General features: G+C 41.2%; 1 protein-coding gene across 4 annotated transcripts in view; it reads right to left on the minus strand.

The window, feature by feature from the left end:
- ABL2 (ABL proto-oncogene 2, non-receptor tyrosine kinase) overlaps positions 1-27,079 on the minus strand; it is a 43,896-nt gene that overhangs the window by 8,418 nt on the left and 8,399 nt on the right. For 3 of the 4 annotated variants that reach the window (XM_054384653.1, XM_054384652.1, XM_054384651.1), the window contains 3 exons: positions 2,897-3,067; positions 1,477-1,772; positions 610-882 (listed from right to left, as the gene is read on the minus strand). In XM_054384653.1, the coding sequence (XP_054240628.1) occupies positions 610-882; positions 1,477-1,772; positions 2,897-3,067 (740 nt within the window). Of the gene's footprint in view, positions 1-609; positions 883-1,476; positions 1,773-2,896; positions 3,068-6,709; positions 6,816-27,079 lie in introns of those variants that run through there. The other variant, XM_054384654.1, reaches the window with a different exon arrangement.

Raw genomic sequence — 27,079 nt, forward strand, 5'->3', positions numbered from 1 at the left:
TGGCTACATCAAAGCAGTTGTGGTGGTGAGAGGACGGGAAGATGATTTTGTTGTTTTTTTTTTTTTTTCAGGAGTAGGGGAGAGGTTGTAGAAGATACTTCCAGCACCTTTGATTTGGTAAAGCTTCCACAGGTTTCTGAGGGAAGGGAAGTGGACTTGGTAACCATTTCTACAGATCTGTCTAGGACATTCCTGCAGGAGCTTGCTGGACCAAAACTGCAGACTCTTCCTAAGCCACTTGCACTGGTGCAAGTTTGATGTTTGATAAGCAAACTTTGTTCTGGAAAGCTACTCTCAAGCTGCTTTGGTTGTCCAGGGATGTGGTGGAGCCCTCATCCCTGGAAGGATTTAAAAGATGTGTAGATGTGGTGCTGAGGACATCATTTAGTGATGGACTTGTCACTGCTGGGTTAATGGTTGGACTTGATCTTACAGGTCTCTTCCAATCAAAACAATTATTGTGATTCAAGTACAGATTTTATGCAGATCAGCACACTCCACTTTCTGATACTTGTATCATTAGGTGGTATAACTGAGAGCATTACCAATTCCTTACCCTCATCATAAATGGTGACTAAATGAACATCAAATTACAATCTGAAATCTCACCTTTAATGTCTTCACAGCAACTGTGAGGTTGTATTTCTTCCAGACACCAACGTACACCTCGCCATACTGCCCTCCCCCAAGTTTGTGCTTCATGGTGATGTCAGTCCGCTCCATCTCCCACTTGTCATGGATGGGGGACACTCCATAGACAGTGGGCTTATTGCACTTGGGTGCTGGGTAATGCAAAGTTGTCACCAGTCCATCTGCTACTGTTGAGTGATGGTGTACTAGCTCTGCTAGTGTGCTGAAACGGCTTTCTGCGGTCACATATACCTGTGGGGAACAAGCCAGGAACCTGCTTAAATGAAGGCAGCTGGAAGCTCTCAGTAACACTGGAAAACAGCTACAGCAAAAGCATTCTAGCAGGTTCAAAAAACCCAAAAGGTAAAGGAACCAGACTTTGGAGTCTTTGTTCTCACGTTGCTGGGCAAATTAATATTAACCTGTGGGATTTTTACCTACAGAAGGCAGTTAGATCTAAGCTATTACTTGAGAGCAGAGTTGTCTTCTGCCTTCTGCTTTTTATAAGACCAGAAACTGGGATTCTTGTAGTCAATCAAAGGCCAGTTTCTGCATCACTTAACAGCTCACACTGTTATTTGATCAAGGTTTCAAAACGTTGATCAAAACTGCTAGCTTAGAGAGCTCTCTCCCTAGCTGCTTTCAGTACTATCTGCACTTCTTCCCAAGTGGTGTTCAGTGAGTTCCCACCCAACTCTTGGCATACACATTCCTTTTTCACCTTAATCAACCAGTGGACCTCTTTTCTCTCACATACACCCCTCAGTCTGCAACTTGGGATTCTGTACCACCTCTTAATTAATCACTTGATTACTTCTCTCCACAGCATTATCCAGAGATCCTTACCTTTCCATCTGAGGTGGTATTGATCCTGTAGTGGTAAACACGTCCTTCGTACCTGAGCGAGATGGACAGCTGCCCTGGGCTGCTCTCGCTCTCACGAACCAGGAAGCTGCCATTGATGAGACTGCTCAGCAGATACTCTGCTGCGCTGCGTGACACCGGCCCATGGTACCACGAGTGCTTTTCCAGGCTGTTCACTGGTGTGATGTAGTTGCTTGGTACCCAGCCCTGCCCGTTCTTCGAGCGTACCTCACTCCATTCACCATTCTGGTTGTAACCCAGGACTCGCAACTTCTCACCTGGCACCAGATAGCAAAATTAAAAAAAAAAAATCAAAATAAGCACTAGTTAACAATACAATCTGCAGAGGCAAGCTTATAACTAAACTGCTATATATGAAGCAGGAGCAGGGAAGTGATCACGCCCCTGTACTTGATACTAGTGAGGCCACACCTTGAATACTGGGTTCAGGTTTGGGCCCTTCACTACAAGAAAGACACTGAGGTGCTGGAGTATGTCCAGAGAAGGGCACCAAACTGGTGAAGGGTCTAGAGAACAGGTCTTGTGAGGAGTGGCTGAGGGAAGTAGATTGTTTAGTCTGGAGAAAAGAAGGCTGAGAGAAAATGGCCTGAAATTGTGCCAGAGGAGGTTTAGAATGGATATTAGGAACAATTCTTTACGAAAAGTCAAGCATTGGAACATGCTTGGAATGGAGTCACCATCCCTGGAGGTGCTCAAGAAACATGTGGACATAGCACTTTGGGACATGGTTCAATGGCCATGGTAGTGTTAGGTTGATGGCTGGACTCAATGATCTTAGAGGAGTTTTTGAACCAAAACAATTCTATGATTCTGTAAGTATTTATGAAGTAAAGTTTTAGACAAAAGACTGAGGACACCATTGCCTAATTTAGTGCACTGTGACTGATGAACTCAAAAAGCTTTCTGTAGTCCAGCTTTTTGGACTAGAAAGACCTTTTTTCCTTGGAGGGATGAGGTTTGTCTCCTTGAATGACACGTGATTTAAAACACTTCTGCAGCAGGTTGTATGCTGATAAATGTGCTAAAGAGACAGAACATCTCAGGGAAATTTTTAATTGCTGATTTTGCCCCAGTTGAAAGTGCTGAATTCTGTTATCATCAATAATGTTTTTCCTCTGCTCCTTCCCAAAATACAGGTGATGATTTGGATAGCCTAGGATGGGAACAGCCAGTGTTGCAAAAACTGGTGTCTGTACAGGAAGAACTGCCCAGCAGGTGTCTCTCCAACCCAAGGAAGAGAGAGACCGCCTGCTTATCATCACCAGTTTAGAGAATCATCTCTCACTGCACTCATTGCTCCCACAGGACTGGCAGAAGGATTCTGCTGTTTGCTGTAAGTCAGTTTTCACCCCAGTAGCTGTTCTGCAATTCCCAGCCTTACCTTTGGTGATGCTGAGCGTGTTGTCACCGCTCGCTACAAAATCGTAAAGTGCAACAAAGAGATTGGGATCGCTCTCAGTGGCTCCGAGCAGGTTCTCCTTGGAGCTCCATCTGATGGCTTCATTCAGTGCCTGGGGTTCAACATCGCAACCGTAGGGGCGGTGCAAGGCCTCTGAAAGAGCAGAAGAGGAAATAAGCTTGTGTACAGCTGCAGAACAAAACCCAGCACAGAGCAGAAGGAAGCTCTTCATGCACAATATGCAGGAAAGGGAACATCAGGTCTGCACATCTTAGATCAGTGCTTTTCAATCCCTGCTTTGCTGATTCTTACTTCTACAGGTTACTTCTAACAGGGCCTCGAGAAGGTGACTAACTGCCTATATAGCAAGTAGCATGCTACATATATAACATTTCTAGTTAACGTTTATTATATTGTAGACACTTCTATTTATATAAACCTTTATTTGAAAGCATTTAAGCATAGATAAAATATGCTTGGTGAGATCAGTTGATAAAAGCATAGATTAAAAAAAAAAAGAAGAGTGAGAAACTAAAAGTACTTTTTTATTATGGAAGTACCGAAGGAAACCTTTTGACACTAAAATGTTCTGGTTTATGTCTTTATTGCTTTTGTGGCTGGATCTGAAACTGTCATTACAAACATAGGTGAGACAGACTAAGCTATGACACAAATGAGACCTACTGGTTGGGACAATAACTGATCCAGTGTTAGCAGGAATGGTGGTGATTTGTAAAGCATTTTGAGATTGTGTAAGAGGTTGGAGGCTGTCAGGGAGAGAAAGCAGTAAGGGTGATGCTGGGTATCTAGCAGCAATGTTTCTGAATACCCAGGCAGTTCTGGTTTTCTGTTTCAAATGACAACTGATGCAAACTTCATAGTACAAGAGAGTAGGAGGAGAAATCAGACTTCATTTATAGACAAAAGAAAGAAGTCTCCATCGCTCCTGTAATGATGAAAAACATATTTAAATACACAGGGGTTTTGGAAAGAACTTAATAAAGAGCAGAACTGTCTGAATACTTCATTGTGGTGCTATGCCAAAACCATCATTGGCTTTCTAACCCATAGAGAGGTTGCCCAGGAACAGATTTCAATAGTAAGATAAGAGAAAGAGCGATGATGTGCTTTCACACATCGGCTGCTCAAGGGGGCAATATGAAGGCGTAAAGAAATATTTTTTCTGGTGACACAACTGACTTCAGTTCCATCCCAAGAGCTGTATTTCTGAATTCTCTTGTGGAACTTACATATGGCAGTATACAGTGTAAAAAGATTTCATCAAATGAACTAAGCATGTAGAGTCCTCTTTAAATGATCTGAGGCTTTCTTTGCTTTGGCCCACTTCTGACAGGCTGAGAAGTCAGGCTCAGGACGTTTTTAAGCAGACCACTGCCAAAGAACGTGTGCATGCAACTCTCCCTTTCTCCATGCTCTCAAGAGATTGACATTTGAGAGGAGAACTAGTCTGTAAGGCACTTTCAGAGTGAACAAAGAGCTCAAATGCAGTACAGCATGAGAAAACTGGGAAGGCAGTGAGACACAAAACAGGAAGAGGCCTGTGCCAAGTAATAGGCAAACGTATGCCAAATCCGTGTCACAGGACAGCGCTGGAGCCTGGAAGATGAGGACATAATGGGGGTTCCCAGCATCCACATGGAATTTTTCAACTGTATTGTAGGTACACGAGAAAGTGAATGGTTGAGGTTTGTTCTGTTTTGTTTTTAAATGTGTGGCTAAGTGGGGCTTGTTTGCATTTCTGGTAATTATTCAGAGTTATCCTGCTTGTATAACCAGCTCATCTTGCAGTTATTGAAGGGCCTGCCTCCTGACTCTTGCCAAAGTAGCCCTCAAGCAATAACAGAAGTGACTAGAGATGAATTTACCAAGATGTCACTTTGATTTCATTGTCTGCAGATGCAGTACTCGCATACACTTCTTGTTCCTAACTAACAACTACCATTAGTTTTGCAATACACTAACCCATCAGACTGGGTGCTACTGTGGAAAAGAAGGGAAACCCCAGTGCCTGCTCAGCTACCTACAACTAGAGCATGGCTGCCAACATCCCACCATCATTTTTTTAGGGCTGGGTGTGGGCATATCCATGTCCAGTTGTTAAGCAGCACAAAAGATCACCAGTTCCATCTCTCTTTATGGAGTAAGAATACATATTTAATTAAATGACACATATTCTTTATACTCCTACAGTGACTTGTGTTAGAGAAAGTGTTTCAGTGCCTTAAGCAAAGTCACTCAGCAAATGTGCAAGTCATATTTCTTGTATAGCACATCTCTGCTGAGGAGCAAACACAAAAGCAAGGCAGTGTTTCCAATAAATGTCACACCTTTCAGCTCCAAAGTACCTCAATGGTGCTTAAACAACTTCCTACTTCCAATTATATATCTGCCAAAACGTGAATGGCTTTAAACAAAAATAGGTGCATTTGTTCTAAATCAAAGCATATTTGAAGTTTCTTTCTCAAGCCAGAGAAGCTCATGAACTGAGTATACAGACAGCACAGAGATAAGCATTTAGCAGGTACTTGCTGGGTAAGCCTGAAGCAGCTGAGTACAGCTCAGCCTCAGAGATGCTGCAACAAATGCTATGACCAGCCAACCCTGACCAGGCTGAGCCCAGCAGCAGGCACTTTGGCCAAGGCAAAACCAGCAGAAATGCCACCTGCTGCTGAGTGCTGAGCAGCTCTGCCCACACAAAACCATTTGTGGTGTGGTGCTGGATCACCAGCAAGGACTTAAAGCAGATGTGGGACTACCACCAGTTCTTCAGGAATGCCTGGGAGGCAGGCACATGTTCTTAGCCCACTCTTTATGAAAAGAAAGAAAAAAAAACGTTTGGCAGAAGTTAATGTTTGATGAGGAGCTTCAACCACTTAGCTACAGTGCTTACCTAAAAATCACATTACCTAAAAATCAAATGCTTTTAAGAGTTCAGGTCTCACTAACTTCCTTCACTTTCACCTTTAGAATAACTTGGATGCTTAAGTAACTGCAAAGCTTACCCCCTCCTGCCAAAAGGGAATTTACCAGGATACAAAAGTACTTATTGCAGGTTATTATTACATAACAACCTATGCTGCTCAGTCTGGTGTGGGATCTATACCATCCAATACATAAGGATATGGAAGGTCGGTGAAACATGATTTCATACTCCTCAGTAGGATAACCACAGCATATCACAAATAATACCCCTCCAGCTGAATAGGCTGCAAGCTCTATTCACACCAAGAATAAGGAAATGAGCTGAGAAATTCAGGTTTGGATCAGCTCCTTTTACGGGCTAACCACAAATCGTATATTACTACTTCAATTTCCTATACAATGGAAAACTTACATCATCATGCAGTGTACAAGTAATCCACGGTCAGGAGAACAGGTTATGCTTCATCCATCTCCTTCCTTTTCTTTATTCCCACAATACAATTTGCTTCTCTCCGGATATGAATGCTTTTCCTACTCAGCCAACACATAAGGGGTGTTTTCTCTCCCACCCTGTGCTGCCAACACTGCAATTACCAAGTTCTCTGGTCCAAGAGCTTAAATTTGAGAGTCACCTCAAGTGCTGAAGTGGTCTCTATTTCTGAAACAGGTATCTGTTTAACTACTCATTAAAATGAAACATTTCAAAAATACAAAATCCCAGTAGTCCTGTCCGTGGCTGGACCCGTACTACAAGACAAAGACAGACCCAAAAGGATCCACATCCTCCTTGAAGCACTCAGAGAAAAAAAAGAGGAAAGGGCTAGCACAGCATTACATCCCTGAGCACCATACCTGTGAAGCTCACACCAGGCTCAGAGGTTTCCTCACCAAGGCAGCAGAGCAGCTTGCCCTCTTTGCCATAGCTGCTAGACTGGAAGAGGACCGTCCCCATCATCATCCTATGTTTCGCAGCAAGCAGAAGATGCTGCTTGACCCAAGAAGTCCTGAGGTGTGCCTGCCAGCACCAATGTCACCACGTGCAGATGACCACCTCTCCAAGTCTGGTGGCCAATGAAAAAGCAAGTGCTGCTGACCAGATGAAGGAGAGACTGGGAAAATCAAGCTGTGGGTTAACGTGGTTATTAGCTGGAAGTGAGGGTGGAGCTTCCCAGGGAGTGCTGAACAAACAGAGGATGTGGGGACTAGATTGCAAGTTGAAACAATTTTGAGATGAGCTATAAAGGCAGAGTTTTATTCCACTAACAGTTAGGCAACAAAGTGTTTGGGAAGAAAGCAAATAGTTTCCTTGGAGAAATTCCTCTCTACAAATTTCACAACAGATCACCCATTAAGGGGCCGCCCAGCCTGATTCATTTTTCCACTCCACATACCATTGCTGGTGCCATTGCTACATGAATCAACAGGAAATGTGTTAGTGAAAATACACATCTAAGAGATGTGCAAGCACTGAGCAAGAAAACATTCTTGGATGTTCCAGGGCTTCAGAAAGAAACAGAAATTAAGGGCAGTGCAGTCTGCTTAGGCTGACCTGTATATTTGCTCATTTATTAAGATTTGTGACAGCTCTCTGAAAGGACACCATCAAATTACCCCTTAAATAAATAAAGGATTTGTATGATGAAGTCTTTAAAGGCCCTAGTTTTCTAGCAAAGGCTGCATGGTTTATAGCAGAACAGTCTCCTCCTAACATGGCCAAGGAAGAGTTAAAGAACAAGGCATCAGCATGGCAGCCTCACACCTGGGAAGGTGGTGGGTTGCAGAGGGCTATAAAAGGGAGCAGGGAAAGGGAAGTCAAGTGGGTTGGTCTTTGCAGAAGAGAGAAGCTGCTGCAGAAGCCCACCAAGACAAACCAGCATTTCTACAATCCATAAACTCCACTGTCCTGAGAGAAAGGCAGCTGCCCCAGGTGATGAAGATCAGACCAAAGGTAAGGAATGAGCAACCTGGCTAATTCCAAATGGCTGTGTTTCATAAGGCTATGGCTGTGGAAACTATATAAAACTATGGAGATGCTGTGGTAATGAGTAGTTCCCCTGTTATCATCACCTAACATGTAGAAATAATAGCTAGACAAAGAAAATGCCTTTAGATACCTACATACTTTTGTTTTCCCAAGCTTTTGACAAGTAGGTGATCTCCTTTCCTCCTCCAAAACCAAGCTCAGTCAATATTGCAGCATACCACCCAGTAGTCAAGGATTGAGATGCTTTTACTGAAGAGCTCTTAGGCCTTTATTTACTTTCTAGTTTTGCCTCTTGCAGATTGTTGTTTTCTCCCCTCTACTATGTGCTCTGAGTACTCTTAGCTACACTGGTACTAACCTTTCTCCACCAATTACTACCCAAAGCATAAGCAGAATGTGTAGTGACAGCACAGCCTCAGAAACTGGTAGAAGACAAACTTTTCAGGTGGGTCTGAAATGGTACCAGGAAGTGGCCAGCTAGGTATGCATTTGTGACTGTATTAGCCTGAACTGTAATAGCAAAGAAAGTTAACCAAGTGACTTTTTAGTTAAAAAACAGATTATTATTTGCTGTCTCTGGAAAGAGGAAGAATTAACAGAAAGTCAGGTTAGATTAATAATGTAACTTGCAAATAGTTCTCTTGACCCTTTCAATTTTAGCCTCTGTGAGAAGAGATCCTTAGCCAAAGCCTAAGGGCTGGTCTGTTAACAAGCTCCTGACAGGAATCGAGTAGAGCAAGCAGTAGCCTTATGGACAAGGAACCATCTGGCTGTAAGCTGCCTGTAACAGGCAATTCTCTGCCTCAATCCTTCCTGCTGCTCTTCTAGAGGTGTTCCTCATTGGGAAGGACCTGGGGTGTCCCTACAGAGTGTGTCATAAGGTCCTGTCAAATGCAGACAGAATAAAATCAGGCATCTTTCTAGCTTCTTTTACAACTGCTTTTCCTAGACAGTTTTTTCACACTAGGCCACCACCTTTACACCTGCATCCTGTTCCTATTCCCTTCACAGTAAGCACACACTATAAAAATCTTAGTTCTGCTATACTCAGCTTCCTCGGTGGAAGAATCCACCTCACAGGCACAGCAGCTCTTCCCTGCTCTTTGGACCATTCCCTGTGGTGCCCTTCAAAGCTGCTTCCTGAGAGTGGTTACCCTTCCTGTACAACTTAAATTGTTCATTGAGAAGCATTTCTCTAGTTCTTCCAGTGGTGGGGAAAAGTTGAACACAAGGAAATCTTGCTGACTGTGCTGCTTTGAAATGTACAGACCAGAGAACTTAAAAAAAAAAATATATATTATCCTCTGAATTTATGAACCAACCAACGAAACAAAAGAATGTGTACATGCAAATACAGCTCTGCAAAGGATTTGGTATTGTTGGCAGCAGGCCAAGTGACTTGTTTGTCAATGGAAGGGAGACAAAGAAGGGGTTATAGGGTAAATACTGGTTATGGCATACATTCTCCACCTGGTATCTTAGCATTTTACATCAAAAAATCACAGGCTACAATTCTGTGTACACACATGGCCTTCTATCATCTGCCTTTACACGTGCCCCCCATACACAAAGGGACACCTTTGTGCAAGGCCACCAAGATCCCCACATATGCCACATCTTTCACTTGATTTTCAAACTATAACTATCCACGATGCTATTTTACACACAGACTCATTCTATATGCTTGCTTTTAAGATTACCAAAGAATAGCCATTGCTCAACTGAGAGCACAGAAATCAGCCTGTAAGTAGCTAATGACTGTTAGTACAACTGGTATTTTTCCACTGTATCTTTAAATCACTAGACTTCAACATCTTTAACCAGCTTGCCAGTGGGAGGATTTCTCCCTTAATGAATACAAGGAAACAAAATTGATAACACAGAAGCAAGTGGGTTTCCTATTTTGCTGACATGATTGGAAGAGTATCAAGTTCTACGGTAGCTTTGTTTCTGAAGCCAAGTCTCAGCACTGCCTACTAACCCAAAAATCCTCAAGGTAAACTATATACTAAAAAGCAAACCAATGCTGAACAGACCAGGTTTCTGCTGTCTAATAACATGGTAGCATGGAAGCAGGCCTATAAACTCTCTTTACCCTTTACCAGACTTCAGCCCTTACCTAAATGGACCACCTAGTCTTTCTGCTGACACATGTGGCCATGAAAAACACCAGTGTAAAAGGGTCAGACAGCTCACATATGGCTTTGGTAAAATGCAGGCAACCTAACCAAATGCCATTCTAAGGTGTTCCTCTCCTGCAAGCAACCAGACTCTTAATGAAGTGGTTTGCTTGAGCTAAGCACAGATCTCTTAGTCTTTGGGCCTCCCACAGAGTGGTGCAAGGTTTAAGTACTGTAAACAACCCACTGAGTAAAGCCAAGAAACACAGCTCCAAGCCAAGAACTTGGGATGGGCAAGCAATAGGTTTCTATTTATGGTACGAGACTGGAAGAGACAGAGTAGGAGGAGACTTCAGCCAGTGACAAAATTGCATCATGAACAGCTCATATCATATAAAAAGAAATGTTTCAAGCTAAGCTGGTAGCACTGTCTTGCTTCAATTATTAAAATCTGAAATATAAAAAGTTAATGAAAGTGATCTTTGGTATCAAAGATAGATGTATATATATAGAGAGAAAACTAAAATCTCTCCACACCTCACCTCTTCAGAGCAGATTTATTTTGCAACCTGATAAACTGCTGTGTATGTTATTCCCCTGCACTTATTTAATGGTTAAAGTGGTTGGTCTTTACTTAGCAGATGTGCTTTTTTGGCTAGCTTGATATAAAAGTCAAAGGGAAGACACGGTTTAGGGTTGTGCTGTTGATGAATTTTAATTGCTAGAAGGACAGACAAACTGACCTCAATAGATTTAGTTACAGCACTGTATGAAGTATTCAAGACTCTGTCTGTCTACTTGAACATTACAAGAGGTGAGCTGCGTTAAGACTTAATGAAAAATCCAAATAAAGCAATGCTGATAGAAGGAATTGTCTGACCTGTTTCAGTGCTTCCAGTTATCCTCTCCTTTTGTCATCAGTACTATCAAACAGAGGTGTCTCTCAGCCCATTTCTTTGCTCAGATGTCAGTGACACATATATACCACTTCTCAACTCACTTCTGGTAAAGAGGTATCTTTTTGGTGCAGAATCCAGTATGAATTAAATCAAGCTTAAGTTAAGTATTAATCTGAAAGTCTGCATTCATTCCTTGCTGACTACAAGATGCCTAAATCTCTTCATGGATCAACAGCTATACGGGCTGCAAGTAAAAAAACCTTCTACCAAAGCACTGGGTAGCACTGCTGTTTTAAGACAGAATTTCAAAGCAGATGAATTATTGATGATCTGCAGTACAAACTGGCACACTACCTCTAAGATTTTCTGTCCTCACAGAACTTTGGCAGGAAAGTGATTCTGAGATAATTGCAAGTTAGCAAAATGATGTGGGTTTTTAGATGTTTCTTTTAAAAACAAACAAACCCCCAAAAAACATAAACCCAAACATTTTAGGGTGAGGCATTCATATGAGCACAGAAGACCTAGACCTGACCGCTATTAAAAGGCACAACAGAATGTTTCCTGTCACAGGTACTGGGAATGGTCAGAAGCATCAACATCCAATTACCAGTTTTATTTTTTTCTGATTGTGCTTTCGGGTGAAGAACCAAAACCCAATGGCACAACAGTTAATTCCTGAAGTGAATGAGATTTTAATGCAATTAAAACAATATACAAAAAGGATTTTAGAACAAAAAGCTACATGTGTAACCTCTGAAAAATCCTGATTATCAAAGTGTTTGCTATCTTAATTACTAAGGATTTGTTCAGCTCTTATCAAACCAGTCAGCTTTGCAAGGCAATTGCTGTTACCTAGAAACAAGCAGAGAGACCACCAGCTCTAGATGCTATTACCTACCTCTTTCCATTGAGTACTGAGGTGATGAAGTTCCAGTCTTTGTTCCTCTGAATTCTGCTTATAGTGGACAGTAACTATTCCACAATGAGTTTTAGGGAAAGGAGTGCTAGGAAGGGTCACTTGGATTTTAGATAACTAGGAAACTGCATACACATAGATCAAAAGTCTATTTGACATTTTTTCTCTGTTGTGGTAAGTTCCAGTAAGCCTCTACGGTATGAAAAGTAAGGAGAATTAGGTCACCCGGTTCTTCTCCAGGAAAGGTGGGATGGCCAAACATTGACAGCTTACAGCAAGTCATTAAGCACTTTTTTTAATCAGTACTTTGGGAAAGAAGTTACTTGATGTGGATTATACTTCACTCCAACCAAATTCCTGAGCAGTCATTAATATTGGCTAGATCAAAGTCAAGATATTATCTACTCCTGAGCAAATCAAATGAAAAGCTGTTTACTCACAGGGTTAAGACAAATATTGGAAATAAGAACTCTTCTGCAAAAAGACTACTTGAAAAAATATGGCTCAGCCAAGCCCTAAGCAAGCCAGAAACATCTACACTAATGCAGTTGAGGTGGTGAGAGGTTTATTTTGCAGGCATAAAGCACTAACTGATCACACCTTTGAGCTGACATGGTATAAATGTCCAAGCTGCCTTTCAGGTGACATAATCACACCTTATTAGAAGCCTTACAGTATTAGGTACTCTCCTTAGACTCAGCACCTGGAACAATGATCACATTAAAATGCTTCTCAGCTGGCTTTCTGAAATTTATTTTTAGCCTGTCTAGTTAAGAGGGAAAACTTGGAAAGAGAGGGTAGAGACTAACTCACTGACTTTTAATCTCAGAGGTGAAAGAGAATGTCAATCTAACAGCCCGAGCATGAGCTGATGCCACATCTTGAGGCCCAAGTAATTATTTTTGCATGTGCCTTGGCCAGGCAGCACTGCTTACCTTTTGGAGGATATTCAGAGGGCAGAGCTCCCCAGGTGAGCTGGTACAGCTTCACTTTCCAGTACATGAGTTTAATTTTTTAACAGAATCCCAAAATGCTTGTTAGCATAGATGTGACTTCTCAGTTCCATCCACCTACACTGAACATGCAGCCACTGCCAAAGCTACACTGTACTTCTGTTTTTAAAAAAAAAAAAAAATCTAGCTAAAAATAGATCACAAAACTCTCAACCTCACTTGTCAGCAACCAATATGCTGTTCACGCCATTGTCCACAGCCATTTTCTTCTCTTGAACAAAGAAGGGGGTTCCTTTTAAAAATATTTACTTCATTTGACTAAAATTCTCTTGTGATCTTGCCTCCTTTGAAATATATTTGTCTTAGAAAATAAACCAGCATTTCCTTTCCTCCAATAAAAGCCAAGCTTTAGCATGAACGCTTGCCCAAAAATTGCATGCTGGCTTGTTAACTTCAGAAACAGGGAAAACTCTTACTGTGGATCTTGTCAGGAGATCCCCAGCTAGCCCTGGCTGAGGGAGCTTTAGTTGTCTTGCTCTCTCCCAGTCCTACGGGCTGGTGGATTTTTGTGGGGGGCAGCGTGAGCATGCACATATGAAGTCAGAGAAACAAATCCGTGGCACTAAACTTAGCTGCTGGCTGCTGCGCCACTTCCCGTTGGCAAAACCCAGACACTTGTAATTGGCTCTGCTGCCCAGACAAGGGGCTCCATTCACCAGCGCCACTTCCAACAGCTGCTGAACAACCAGGGTAACCTGAACCCCAGCTTCAGCAGCATGAGAATTCCTAGCACAGTGCCCACAGCTCTGCAGTTTCAGCCTGTGTTACTGCATTTGCTTTTTCATATCTGTTTAGCCCTCACGTGTCTAACTCCAGTATTAAGACAAGAATGGACTCACTGAAACAACAGTCTTGGAAAATCCTTTGTGGGCTATGGCAGAATTAATCCAGCTTTGAAGGAAAAGAAACTACAGTAAGACTGGGCAAGTTCAATATTCCTGTTCTAGAAGCAATTAAAGCTATAAAAAAAGTCACTGTTTGACATGTTGGTGTCATAATAAAATCAGCTTTCTTACGAAGAAGGACAACTGTAAATGAACAGATTAAGATGTTGAGTAAATTAGGTGGATCCAGATTGAAAATGCTTATAAAATTTAGGTTTGTAATGGGTATTATTTAGTAGATCTGGTGTTTTTGGACAGAAGAAAAAGTGTTTAAAAAATAATTAACTGAAGAGAGGTAAGAGTAGCCAATATGTTTGGCGTGGAGGAAGTGTATGCAGATAAGATACAAACATGCCTTTTATGTACATCCACTACAGTAGTGGTGGCACCAAGGTTCAAATTAGGCACTGAGATTATTTTGTCTTTTTAAGAAGTACTTCTTGATAGTTAACATCAAAACTACAGAACATGTAAAGGAAGTGTGATAGGAAAAACAAGTCCTGCCTCTCTGATTTAGCAGAACACTTAAGATTATCAAAAGCAAGTCAGCGGCTAGCTGACAACTGGCATTCCTCAGGCCTGTAACAACCACCAGACTGCGTCACACACAGCCCAGCATCCTGTTGTCACCAGTGCCAGCAGAAGCTGTCTGGGGAAAGGGTAATGATATTATTCTAGAATCCTTCCCAAGGCTCGAATATGTTAAAGCTCAAGGTCTTTCTGAGACAGAGCTGGTGGCTTCTTCCCTGACTTTGTGTAGTTGCTGTCTGAAGGAACACAAACTGAACTCGCCACACAAACAACATCCTGCTGCAATGTGATCAACAGCTCAGCTGCACCTTGTAGAATGAAGAAAAGCTTTTGCTTGTTTTGAACACGGTATCTGCTAGTTTCATTGCATGCTTCTCAGTCTTTACAGTGGCAAAACCTGAATGGCCACTACCTGTTGGTGCTTTCCCTGCCACTTGTGACACTTACAGGCCTTTATCTTGTTCTACGTCAGTCACCACTCTTCCAGGCTGAAGTTTTACTTGGGCAGTCTGATGATGTTGTCCTTCAACAGTCCTCCTCTGAGCTTTTTCTAGCTCTGCCATGCACCCCTCCAGACAACAGATCAGAATTTCACGCAGTATTCAAACCATAGCTTTTCACAGTGGCAGAACTATCTATTTTTCTTTTCCTAATACTCTGCTTCTTGGACTATAATTCTAAGTGCTGTCACAATACTTTCTTGTTACAGGACAAAGATTTATTTCTATTGGCACAGTAGTCAGCTCAGAGCTAAATACCTCATGTGAAAGTCAACCATTTTCATCTGAGTACCCCCTTCTGTGTGTTTACACTAATCATGGTACCACTCCAACATGCAACCTCCTACAATTCTTGAGTCAGCTTTTATCTCTGCTGTCTTTAACTTAACAACGCTGTTTGTTTTCTTCTTCTTCACATCATTTGGCACAGCCTGAGAGCAGCTTTTCATTAAACAGCTGAACTGAGGAAAGGTTACAGAGTAAAAGAAATTTCCTTTATTCCTATTTGATAGCTGCTTTGTTTTTTTAGCACCTTTTCGCTAAAGAAAAACATTAATGAGTTCCATGAAGTTATACACTATAACAAGTGCTTGGTGGAGTGTATGATCAGATATTGCTATGCTATGGTGAAGAGCAATTGAAAAAAGACCAAAATGACTTTGCAAGGGAAACCGTTGAACTAGACTAGTCAAAGAGGGTATCATTGCCTCCAGGGAGAAACACTGTAGGAGATGGAAAACCTGAATGTGCTTGGATGCAAACAGAGCAGAAACATCCTGTAGATGATAGATTTTTTTTCTACTCATTTGTTTTCAGAACAGTAAAGAAAAGCAAACAAAGTACAAAGGTGTGGAAATGAGTGACTTCATTACCCAGAAATATCAAGTCAGGGTTTTCTGACTAGGTTAAAGATTGGTATTTCAAGTGTAAGGAAAATGCTTAGATTTGCCTTAGGGTAGCAATGACACAATCTAATCCATAGACAACTAAACATCATAAATGAGATACTGCAATTCAAGATTTATCTAATAATTTCATAGACTTATACAATTGTTTTGGTTGAAAAAGACCTTTAAGATCATGGGGTTGTATGAATTTATCTAGGACCAGAAAAGGTTGTGAGGCAATCTTGACTAAATCAAATCCTGTTTTACTGAACTGATATCACAAAACCTATTCTGGAATAAAGAGACAGACACACAAGCTATACTGTAAAAGTAAGGCAGGCTTTTCAAGACTGGATGATGCACAGCAACTTAAAGGCATGTTAAGATTAACAGTGAAAGAAGAAGAAACAAATGCTGCCTCAGCCCCCTCAAAGTGCAAATGCTCTAAAACCAAAATACAGACAAGTGGGGTTTTTTGTCTGCTTTAATGATTAATGATCTGAGTGATAATCCTTCCATTTTAACCGAATCTAGCCCTCTTATGTTCTTATTTTCATCATTTGCTTAGAAGTTTCTGAACAGAAAATGACAAGGAAAGTATAGACTCCCTTCTAAAACAGATACAGCAACTAGCAAAGACCAAAAAAAGATTTCGTTCCTGTCAATTGCTTGCCACACAATTACTTGACTAATTTTTCCTGTTCAGAGGCTGAAGCAATAACTCAATGTTGACACAGTCAGGGAGTAAGACCCACTGCTGGTTATTTAAAGAGCCTTCCTCCCACTTAATTCTGACATAGCTGTCTGAGATATCTCTCCTGCTGCCAGTATTTGTGGTGGTGCGACTGGGATGCTCAGAGGATTGGTCAGTATATTGTCAGCTGTTTCAAACTGAGGGCTACTTGAGCCTCTATTACTGTTTCTGCCTTTGGGTGCCAACCACCCCCAGTGCTTAATTTACTCTGTATACTATATATATTCTGAGGGAGGAAGGAAGAGGGAAAGTGCTGGAAATTCCCAGTGGGAGGTCTAACATTGCAGCTCACTCAGCAGTGTGTTTCCTCTCTCTCTGTAAAGTGATGGTTAGTTCCTAAATTGCACCCATCTACAGCATCAGTTTTTGTGGATGTAGAAATGCACAGAAATTGCCATTCAAGCTGATAGGAGTTATCACTGATACATGACATGTATGAACAAGGAAAAAATGTCTTTAAAATATGAGTCAGAGAAATCGAGCCATTTATATAGCTCATAGAACTTGCAGCCCACAGGAGGTATTCCTGTTACAGAATCATAAAGGTTGGAAAAGACCTCTAAGACTATGATCATCAAGTCTGACCATCAACCTAACACCACTGTGGCCATTAAACCATGTCCCAAAGCACCATGTCCACACACTTCTTGAACACATCCAGGGACAGTGGGACTGGGCAGCCTGTTCCAATGCCTGACCACTCTTTCAGGAAAGAATTTTTTCCTAATATCCAGCCTAAACCTCCTCTTGTGAAATTTCAGGCCATTTCCTCTCATTCTATCACCTGATACTAAGGAGAAGAGACCAACCCACACCTCACTGCAAACTCTTTTCAGACACTTGTAGAGAGCAAAAAGAATGGGGAAATTAATGAAGTACAAGATGACTTAAACTAGAAAACAAGTTCTCTAACAAAAGACATCAGCTGCATCCAGTTTCATGGCAAGATTTTTGTCAGCTGTGCCATAGTGCTTGCTTTGAGGAAGGTGCGTAAAACTGCTACTTAATTTAGGAGTGTTGGTTTATGAAATGTAATTTTGAACTGAAGTGGAGACTGAAGTCTAACTGTGCCATCCAGTCTCATTCTTGGAGCATTCCCACATCTTCTGGTTCAAAAGACCAAGAAAAGTCTCGTTAAAAAGGTATTTTTTTTGTAATTTGACAAAGTTCCACCTCATTCCTCCTTCCTCCCACTCCACAGAACAACATTCCCAGTTGTTGCTGGCCTGTATAGGCTGTCAGGACAGCTGACTACTTGGATTACACAAGGCTATATTGTATCCCCTTAAGAACCACCCAACTAAGTGCTTCCTTTGGGACCAGGGCTCACTACTGGGCTTTATCAGCACACCAGGTGCCCTCCTGAAGCTGGGAATTCCAAACCAACAGGCAGTCCTGCAAATGCTCCTCTCAAAATCATTCTCTCTCTTGAGCCCTTACGGTATCAACGTACTTCAAATCAGATATTTGAGTAACCAAAGTATGGCAAACTTGCATTTGGTTCAAACTCTGACCCTTAAGCAAAGGGAAAGAATGCTGTCTTCTGCCTTTTCTCCAGGTACTGAAAACTAAAGCAGCTCTGGCTTAGGAGTGGATTTTCCAGTTAAATCTGCTATTTATAGCAGCTACCTGTGTCAGTCCTGTATCTAAATGTTTCCAAAATAACTGTAGCCCTCCCCAATGAAGCAGTTAGGAAGTAGAACATTTACCATCCCATGTAGATACTGTTTCTAGCCAAGTGCTTCTCTGTCTCATCCTTTGGAAGACCTCTTACTTAGCACTACAGAAAGACAGTCAGTTGCTGCCAGCTTCTTGAGATGCCACTAAACCCCTGCATTTCAGGACATTCCTCTATCAGAATTCCATGCTGTTGTGACATGTTACTTAACCCTCAAATTTCTCTGAAAAAGTACCCTTGAGGGAAACTACAAGACATGCCCTAGCTCAAGAGCTGTTACTTGGCTAGCAGCAGAGTATCCACAAGTGGATACATTTAACTTCAGGTGTAGGTTTAAAATGGGTCTTTCAGCTTAGAAGGACCTCATAGAAGCTTATTTGAAGGGTCTTTAGAGCTAATGACATGTTTCCTGCTCATCTACATCACTACTGGAAACAGTCTTCCCACTGCTTTCAAACTACTTTAAGCACTTAAAGCCAGTATCACTGTGTGCTACATGGACTGCCTAGAAGTAACAACTTCCTGAATAGGTTATACAACTCAGTAGATGCCAAAACTGTCAAAAACAGTGAGGGAAGCGAGGCAAGGAAAGATGTTTATATGGATGCACTTTTGCTTTGAGATCTAAGGCTCTTGCAATCTCAAATAAACCATACAAACATAATGTTAATTTTTTTATAAAGCCTGCATGGCCAGTCCCTAGAAGAACTGAACATTTGGAAACCTGGAAGCATCTAGCACATATAAACTTGTCCAGCAAGGATGATGAAGGATAAGCAGAGATTCTGGGGCAAACCATCCCTTAAGGTCATGCTTTCATCAGTAACAGTAGATTGCCTGTGTGCCCCCCCACCCCCAAAAAAACCCCAAACCTTGAAGCACCTACAAAGGCCAAGTACTGGTGAGGATGAACAGCACACAAATCCATGAGTGAAATACAAAGGTGAGAGGCTGGTGAATACCTAGTGGAGATATGCACCAAGTATAAAAATCTTTTTCACTAAGACCAGTAAATTAAACACAAAGTCACACCTCAGGTTCTGGAGCCAGAAAATCTGAGTAATGGCAAACACCACATAGTCACAGTGAAATAAAGCACGCAGAATCCACCCTCCAAAGCACTGACTAATCTAGGCTCGCATGTTCTCTTAGTAGTAACGTCAAATGTGACTGTTCAGTAAAACTTCTATATTGAGCATCATGTCTAATTAAAATGCAGCAACAGACTACCAGTGTAAAAACTTAATGCCTAATTGCTAGAGAAATCGGCTAGCAGATTTATTGATGGAACGAAGACTCTTTTGGCAAAGTATCGGTCAACTAATCCATTTGTTGATCCAACTTTAAGTTGACACCTTGTTCAACTTGGACAGCCAGCCTTTTCCTTTAGCTGTCAGTCTCACCAACTCAATGACAGAAACGAAGAGCACATACATGTGTAGCATGGTAGAAAGTAAGTAAAGACAAGAACTCAGCAAGAACTTAATTAAACTGTATGTTAAAAACCCCTACCCTCAAACTATGTAAGAGGTGATTCTATTCTTAGAAACTTGGGAAATAACCTCTTCTGAAGAGATAGTGCCTTTGACTCTGAACATCCAAGTTAACTCACTTCTTAATTTCAGAGATTCTGAAAGGACAGGTTTGAGGGGCTCATTTCAGACAGCAGCCTTGATAAAGAGATACAGTGCTGAGTGTCTGTATAGCCTATTTGAGTTGTGGGTGGTTTTTATCAGTAATATTAAACCAGACTAATCAAAGCTCTGTCCCTTGCACAAGAGACAAAACCACTGGACTATTTTGCTAAGGTTTTGAAGGTGCAGACCGAGCATGTGGCTAAGTGAACCCAGCAGGCAGCTGCTGCCAGATGGGAGGTTGTTTTCCCCCACTTGCAGCTGCCTCCTTTGCTTCTTGTATTATCACACCCACATTCATCTGATGTCAGTAAACCAAATGAGCACTTCAAAGTCTTCAGTTGTGCTATCTCCCTGCGCTGGCTCACCATAGTGTTAGATGAGAGCCACTAGTGGTAAAGTACCATGGTGGTGGTAGAGACAAGCTTCTCTTGACAAGTTTTCATCAATTCAGCTGTAATCATATTGTAACTCACATGACCAGGATTTGTCATTCTCTTGCAGCTGTTACCCTGTAAGCCTTTATTTCAAGACTAGGTATTTTCTAGATCAATTTATAACCCACTCCATCTTGGAAAAAAAACACTAATGCAAGTACTGTTACTTTGAAAATCCCAGATGAATCTTCTGGAAGTTGTTTTGTGATTATTTGTATTTATTTGAGACTTCAGGCTCCTGGCACTGCTTCTGCTGGCCCCATTAAGGGGAAATTACAACTGACCCAACGGGCACATGCTCCAGCAGTAGGACTGAAACTACATGACTCACCCAGTTAAAATACATGGAATCTAATGATTTTATGTCTAAAGACAGGGCAAGGCTTCTTAGGTAATGACAGGTACAATGGTATTATGGAGAAACTGACAGTCTTGGCTTTGTTCTCAACACATGACGGCAGCTGCTGTAATCTAAGACAAATACATGAAATGCAGGTCATTCCTTTAAACAGGGGAGGAAAAATACTCAGATCAGGGTGTGGAGGTCTCAAGCCCATTTTATTGGGCACTTTGCCAATGTTTTGGAAGCAGTATATCATGTAAGGGTGGTAGCTCAGGGTACCTCTGAGCCTTCTCTCAAGGCAACAATATAACTGGAAAATCAGCATGTCCAGGAAAAAAAAAAAAAAAAACAAAAAAGGTGCAATCTGGGCAGGAGAAAAGAGGAAGGAGAACTGAGAGCATGCTGGCAGAACACAGAAAAACACTATGGTCTGTATGAGCATTATTTATGTTTAGAGGGACATGGCATCCAGAGTTTCAGAACACCAGAACTCCACCTCTAACAAAAAACGTTAGCATTATCTTGACAGTTTGAATGGGGATAAGAAACCCTTACGATCATCATTACAGACTTAGGGAAAGAAACACTTCAAACAACTCCCTGCCCTAACTGAGACTCACAAACTGAGCACTTTGCAGCTGTTGAGATTCATCTCCTGGGTTTTGTCTGGAGATTTGGGGTGGGGATCACTGTAGAGAACACAGACCCTGGCAGACATGAATGCTAACTGAGCAGCTGTCTTTGGAGGCATGCTGCTGAAAGGGCTCAGGATTCCTTCTCAGAGACAAGGCCTGAGATGTGCAGTCATTTTTTTTTTTTTCACTTTTAAAATTGCATGAGAGCTAACATACAAAGTTAAGAGTGAACACATGCCATTCAGTAATGTGTCTGCTCTTTTACACAAGAGGAATTTAGGAGACACCAGGGTGAATATCTCATCCCAAACAGTAACGTTTTTCTAAATCTAGATAATTGCTCTCCAGACTTCTGACAAGATGCAAAGATTTTTTCCAATGAGGATACAAATTCTAGTAAGATATATTTCCAAGCCCTCTAACAGGTAACCATCCAGCCTGTATTGGATCCCAGGCTTCTGCTGAGGGCATATCTGCTTTATGGGTGACTACCCTCACTAGTGCTAACCATGCTATACTCTTCACCAGCAGCAAATGCTTATTCTTGCATGTATTAAATTTACAGCCTACAGAACATTTACAGTCAGGGCATGCTAATGGTATGAGTTGATACTACAGTGGATATTTTTGTAGCACTTGATGCATCAAGTGCCTCCACTGTTTTGGTATTTTATTCTCTTGATGGTCCCTCAGAGTTGGGTAAAAATTGTACTACTCAAGAGAAGGTCTAAAGCAAAGAAACAAAGTCATTTGCTTAGTATTAGACTGGAAGCTATGACAGAGCAGAACTCAAACTTGTGTTGATGATGAGCCATCCTTAAAGTGCAATACTTGCAGCTCCCCTCACAAAATCTGTGAAGTATCTAACTAATGACTAAACTTCCAACATAAAGACCTGGAACACTCTGAAAACAGCTGCTCTCTCAATTACTGATGTTCTCTAAGCAAACAACTAGCTTCCTCACACTAATGAAGTAGGATCAAAACAAGCAGCTTTAAGCTCATGAATCAAAAAAAGGAAGGAAACCTGTCATAGTGCACAGTGTAGTAGAGAGCCTCTACAGTCAAACTCAAGAAAGAGGCATGGCCCTGTAGAAGGGGACCTGTGATGGTAGCTCTGCTAGAGTCCTGTTGCATAAACCACCCTGTGTACAAATCTGTCACTTATCTGCATGATAAAACAGTCTTCCTTTTCTAAACTTACTGCTCCACCAGTGGGGAAAATATTGTCAAAACAGCTAACTACTACAGGAAAAAAATTTTGTTTTTAAACTGCATGGATTTTTACTCATACAAACACTTCATCTTTGTAATACTTAAAAGATGGTACCTTCATGGGGAGAAACCATCTTCCACAACTCCTGCATGTCTGCATTTCTGGTTTTTAGAGCTGACATACTTTGCCTGTCAGCAAAGGCAGGGAATCATTTTATTCCTAAATTCTTTGAGAGCCAAGTCAGATAGAAAGCCATTGTGCATCACCTATCTCATTGTCAGAACAGATATGGCTCCAAATAAAAATACAGGCAGCTGAGTAAGCATGCTAAACGCTCACAGGAAAGGAAATAGTTCTTATTTGTCACCAGCAACAATTCCTGGACATCCAATTCTGATTCCCTTTTAGCCTCAGTCAACCTCATTTCACACAGTATCTGCCATGGAATGACAACACTCAGGATCACTATCTGATTTCTAAAAGCACAAGAAAATCCTCAGAAGGGTAACCTTCAGTTTGATATAAAGCACCACTGTACCACACCAGTCTACTCTAGATACTAAAGGCTGCTTCTGTAATAGCTTTTATGGTTCAGAAATTGCAGGCTCACCTCCCCATAGGCTCAGGGGCTGGAGCACAGGGGCTAACCATGTGATGGAGTGTTTTAATCAATCTGTAGGAGGAAATAATGGATGGACGTAACAAAGCCAGGTGCCAAGCCCTGAAATGCACATAAGATCTGAATCTCTTAAATAAGAAAAGTGCAGGGGAGAAAAAGGACAGCTACAGAAATCATGCCTTTCCTTTTAGATGACAGTATGCAAGACAGGATGTCTGGTTGTATTTTGAACAGATTTTCCTATCTCCTAGAAGCCTGTTTTATGAGTGATTCCTTGTTTCTTTCAATGTGGCCTTTCCCTGACTAGTATTAGTGGTAATGAGAAGTGACTTTTAGAACAACACAAATGCATCCCCATTTAGTGCAACAACCCCACAGCTGAGCAGTCAGTGAGGAACACCACAGGAGTGTCAAGTGATCTTATTTGCTTGTAATTGTATGCCTAAACCCCAGGTTTGGGATCTCTGCAGAGATCCTATCTCCCAGCCAACAACCTTACTGCAGGAATACTTATTATAATTCACTCTTTGTATGTCTCTACTACTGCTGAATAACCAAAGACAGTACACAAAAGTTCACTGTAACTTCAGCCTCTTTATGGATGCTTGATAGATAACATTCACCAAAGCACAGTGCTTTGAGCTTCCATTTCAAGGCAAGTGAAACAATTAAAACAAACACTAACTCTTTCAGACCTATTACCATGCCACAAATGTTTTGAAACACAGGCTAGAACCACAACAAACATGTTTCTCCAACAGCCTGCAGGATGAGACAAGAGTGCATGACTGAACATTTAGCCTGCAGATAACTTTTGCATAAACAAACACAGAAGAGCTAAGTCTAAACAACTCCATAAAACAAGCAAGTGTTATTGCCATTTTACAGATGAGAAATGTACAGAAGCAATGAGAAGTGACTCCCAATTTGAGGGCTCAGATTATCTCACAGATATATTAGATTTAATGTCTTTTCATGCACGAAAGGCTGCCTGCACACTCACACATCAACAAGCTGCAAAACCTCTTACTGGCAGATGAGGTTATCTAGGATAAAGCCCAACAGAAACAAAACAACTAAAAAGGAAGCAGTTCAGCTCTTAAAGGCAAAAGCAAAATAAACATGTATTCCCTATATTTTTAAGACTACCAGATATGTCTTTTGATATGTGGATCTTGCCTGCCTTTATAATCCAAAAGTTACTTAAAACACTCCTCATTGTAGCAGTAAGGTTGGAAAAACAACAACAACCAAAACCCGTCTACTTTTCCTAACAGAAAAACCTTTTAGCAACGGATAAATAAAGTCAAAGCATTGTAGCACCCTCTCGTGGTAGCCTGCAAAAGCATGTTCTCTATGTGCAACTCCAATTGATCATTCCCCTTCTTTCTTTAAAAATCACACAGCTTCCTGTGTGGAGCCCAGGCTCCTCAGCTAACAGTGGTGGTTCAGCCCAGCATGAGGCTGTGCTCTTTCATGCTCGCCTGCTCCCCGCTGACAACACGGTGCATGTGTCAAAGCTTCCCTGCTCCAACATCACATGCTGAGCCTCGTGTAGAGTGGGGAAGGTAGAAGAAAGCAGAAAGGCTGTCAGAGAGGTTTCTCCTAGTCAAGCACTGTTCATGTCAGAGAACACAATACCCACTGGCAATGCCTCATGCATACCAGCTGCAGTTGCACAGCAGAAACATGCTCATAATCAGCACCTGGGGATACTATTCCTCCATGCATAAAGTAAGAAAACCAGCCCAGCTCACCTGAGTCTAACCAGCCTGTAATTGTCACCTTCAGGCATGCCAGCCTCCACAGCACAAGTGAGTGTAATAGCAGAGCTAAGGGAGTGTAATAGCAGAGCTAAGGCCATCCACCTGTGGCTAGGCTGGTGAGACAGTCCAGCTGAGCATTATCAGAGAGCTATGAAGGCACACAGAAAGTCACTGCACCTCCACCATCATGGTGCAAACTTGTGTGCTGAGGAAAAGACACATACTGTGTGTCTTATTCAAATTTAGCTTAACTACTTGACAAAGAAAATAGATGGAAGCCATAGAGGCTTAGTCATGTCAAAATAAGAAAGAATTAGAACTTCTGTACAAGGCCACAGACAAGCTTAGCTTTGACAGGCTTAAGTATGTGGCCTATTTCAGCTTCTCAAAGCATATCTGCACTTCTAACTAGGTGCCAAAGTGCAGGAATTACAAAGCAATTAAATGACTGATTTAAAAGCCAGTGCCCCTCTTTAAACATTTTTTGCCCCTAAAGAACCTGAATGTATTTAACCATGACAACCTAAAAACAGAAAACAAAAAACCTCAACTTTCTGACAAAACAGATTTAGTACTGCTATAACAAAAGCAGGAATTAAAGCTGCTAGACTTCTTTCATAAGATAGCTACAGCAGACTACTCAAATCATTATTTGAGCATCTAGTGATTTTGCACATCATCCTAAGCCATTTAATTTTTTTTTAATATGAAAAGTGGGCCAGTTTCTTTCATACTTCGTATCACACTCAAATTTATTAGATTAGCTCAGAAAAACTACATCTTCGTTTCTTCTAATATGAAAAATCATCTCCTTCCTCACAGCTATGTTGCAAACCTTAATATACACCATTTTTTTTTTGAGATACTGAAGAAAATAACGACAACTTGAAATATTGCACTGCAAGGCACTGTATACCATTTTCCTATTTATTCTAAGCATCTTCTCTAGACAAAGCCTTTTTTCTTTGATAAAGTACCTCTGCTTTCTCTGTTTACCCTTGGAACTTTAAAAAGAAGCCATAAATCAAAATTAAGTAAACCAAACAAATACCATCCTGAGTAACAGGCATTTATGATTAGTGGAGAAGTATTTTGCTGTGCTTCAGTGGGTAAGTGGGCCAGAGCACAGGTTTCACACTGCTATCAATTATAAAAGTGCTGCTCATCCCTCACCAAGTTGTACATAGCTCCCTGCCTAAAAACAAAAGACAAAACCTACCAAAACCCACTAACCTTCCTAGTCAGGAGAAAGCACAAGAACTCTCTGGGGTCTGCAAAGAGCTCTCTCTCTCACTGTGATATATGCTGTTACCACAAATGAAAACGCTCATCATGGCTTACTGGGTAACTGATAACAATTCAGTCAGTAACAAAAAAAAAAAAAAAGGGGGGGAGGGCAGGTTTGAAAACAAACAAACTGAGTGATATCACCACAAAGTGATCGAAGAAACCACTTTCAGAGCATTTGTTCAAGGGCTTGCTTATACCACAGAATTATGCTTTCATCAAGGTGTGATTCTAAGAGTAACTTTACCAAGGCTTGGCTCTATTAATCTCAATACTATTCTAAAGAGCATATATAGGTTATCTTAAATGTGAGCCCAAGAGCTGCCAACTTTTAGACTGATTTTTTTAATTTGCTGGTTTGTAGATTTAAAAAAAAAAAAAAAAAAATCAATTTATAGGAAAAAAGAAACCACAAATCAGACTCTCAGACAAAGGATGCTGTTTCTCTTTCACGTGTACTGAAATAGATGGTGGGCATAAAGAAAGCTTTATAATCCAAACCTATATTCTAAGAAAAAACTGAACTGAACACAAGCAGTGAGAAAGTCCATGCTTATGCAATCCAGCTCAGGCTAGTGAAAGCTTGAATTATGCTTGAGTTAATGGAGGAAGAAAACTATGCCACTATTTCAAAAGATTGTTAAGGCTAATCAGATCTCTAAGAAGAGCCCATTCCACTCTTCCTAAAGACATAACTTGGATCCCTTTTGAAAAATTGTGCATAAACAGACTTTTTTTTATTGCTAAACAGCCACATAGTTTCATTAATTGGCAGGTTCTGACATGTTAGACTGCTGCACTGGTCATAACACTTAAAAAAATGTTTCTTTTCAAATGCCTTCAAGGCTAATCTAAATATTTTTTTCATTATTAAAAAACATTTCAGAGGTATTACTATAGCTGTATCTTGTCTCCACTTCTGCTCCTGGCTTTTCTAGGCAGCAACACAAAATTGATATTCTCATCAGTTGCACAGCCTCCCACAGGTTTCTGAATAGCAGCAGTAAAACTGAACAGTTTCATCAACTCCCTGACAGTGCTGGTTAGCAAAATGAACCCTGAGCAGCAAGGGCTTTGAAAGCATCTTGAGAAAATGAGCTGACCCTCTAAGCTAAG

Source organism: Indicator indicator, chromosome 10 (assembly GCF_027791375.1).
Source record: "Indicator indicator isolate 239-I01 chromosome 10, UM_Iind_1.1, whole genome shotgun sequence".
Taxonomy (NCBI): domain Eukaryota; kingdom Metazoa; phylum Chordata; class Aves; order Piciformes; family Indicatoridae; genus Indicator; species Indicator indicator.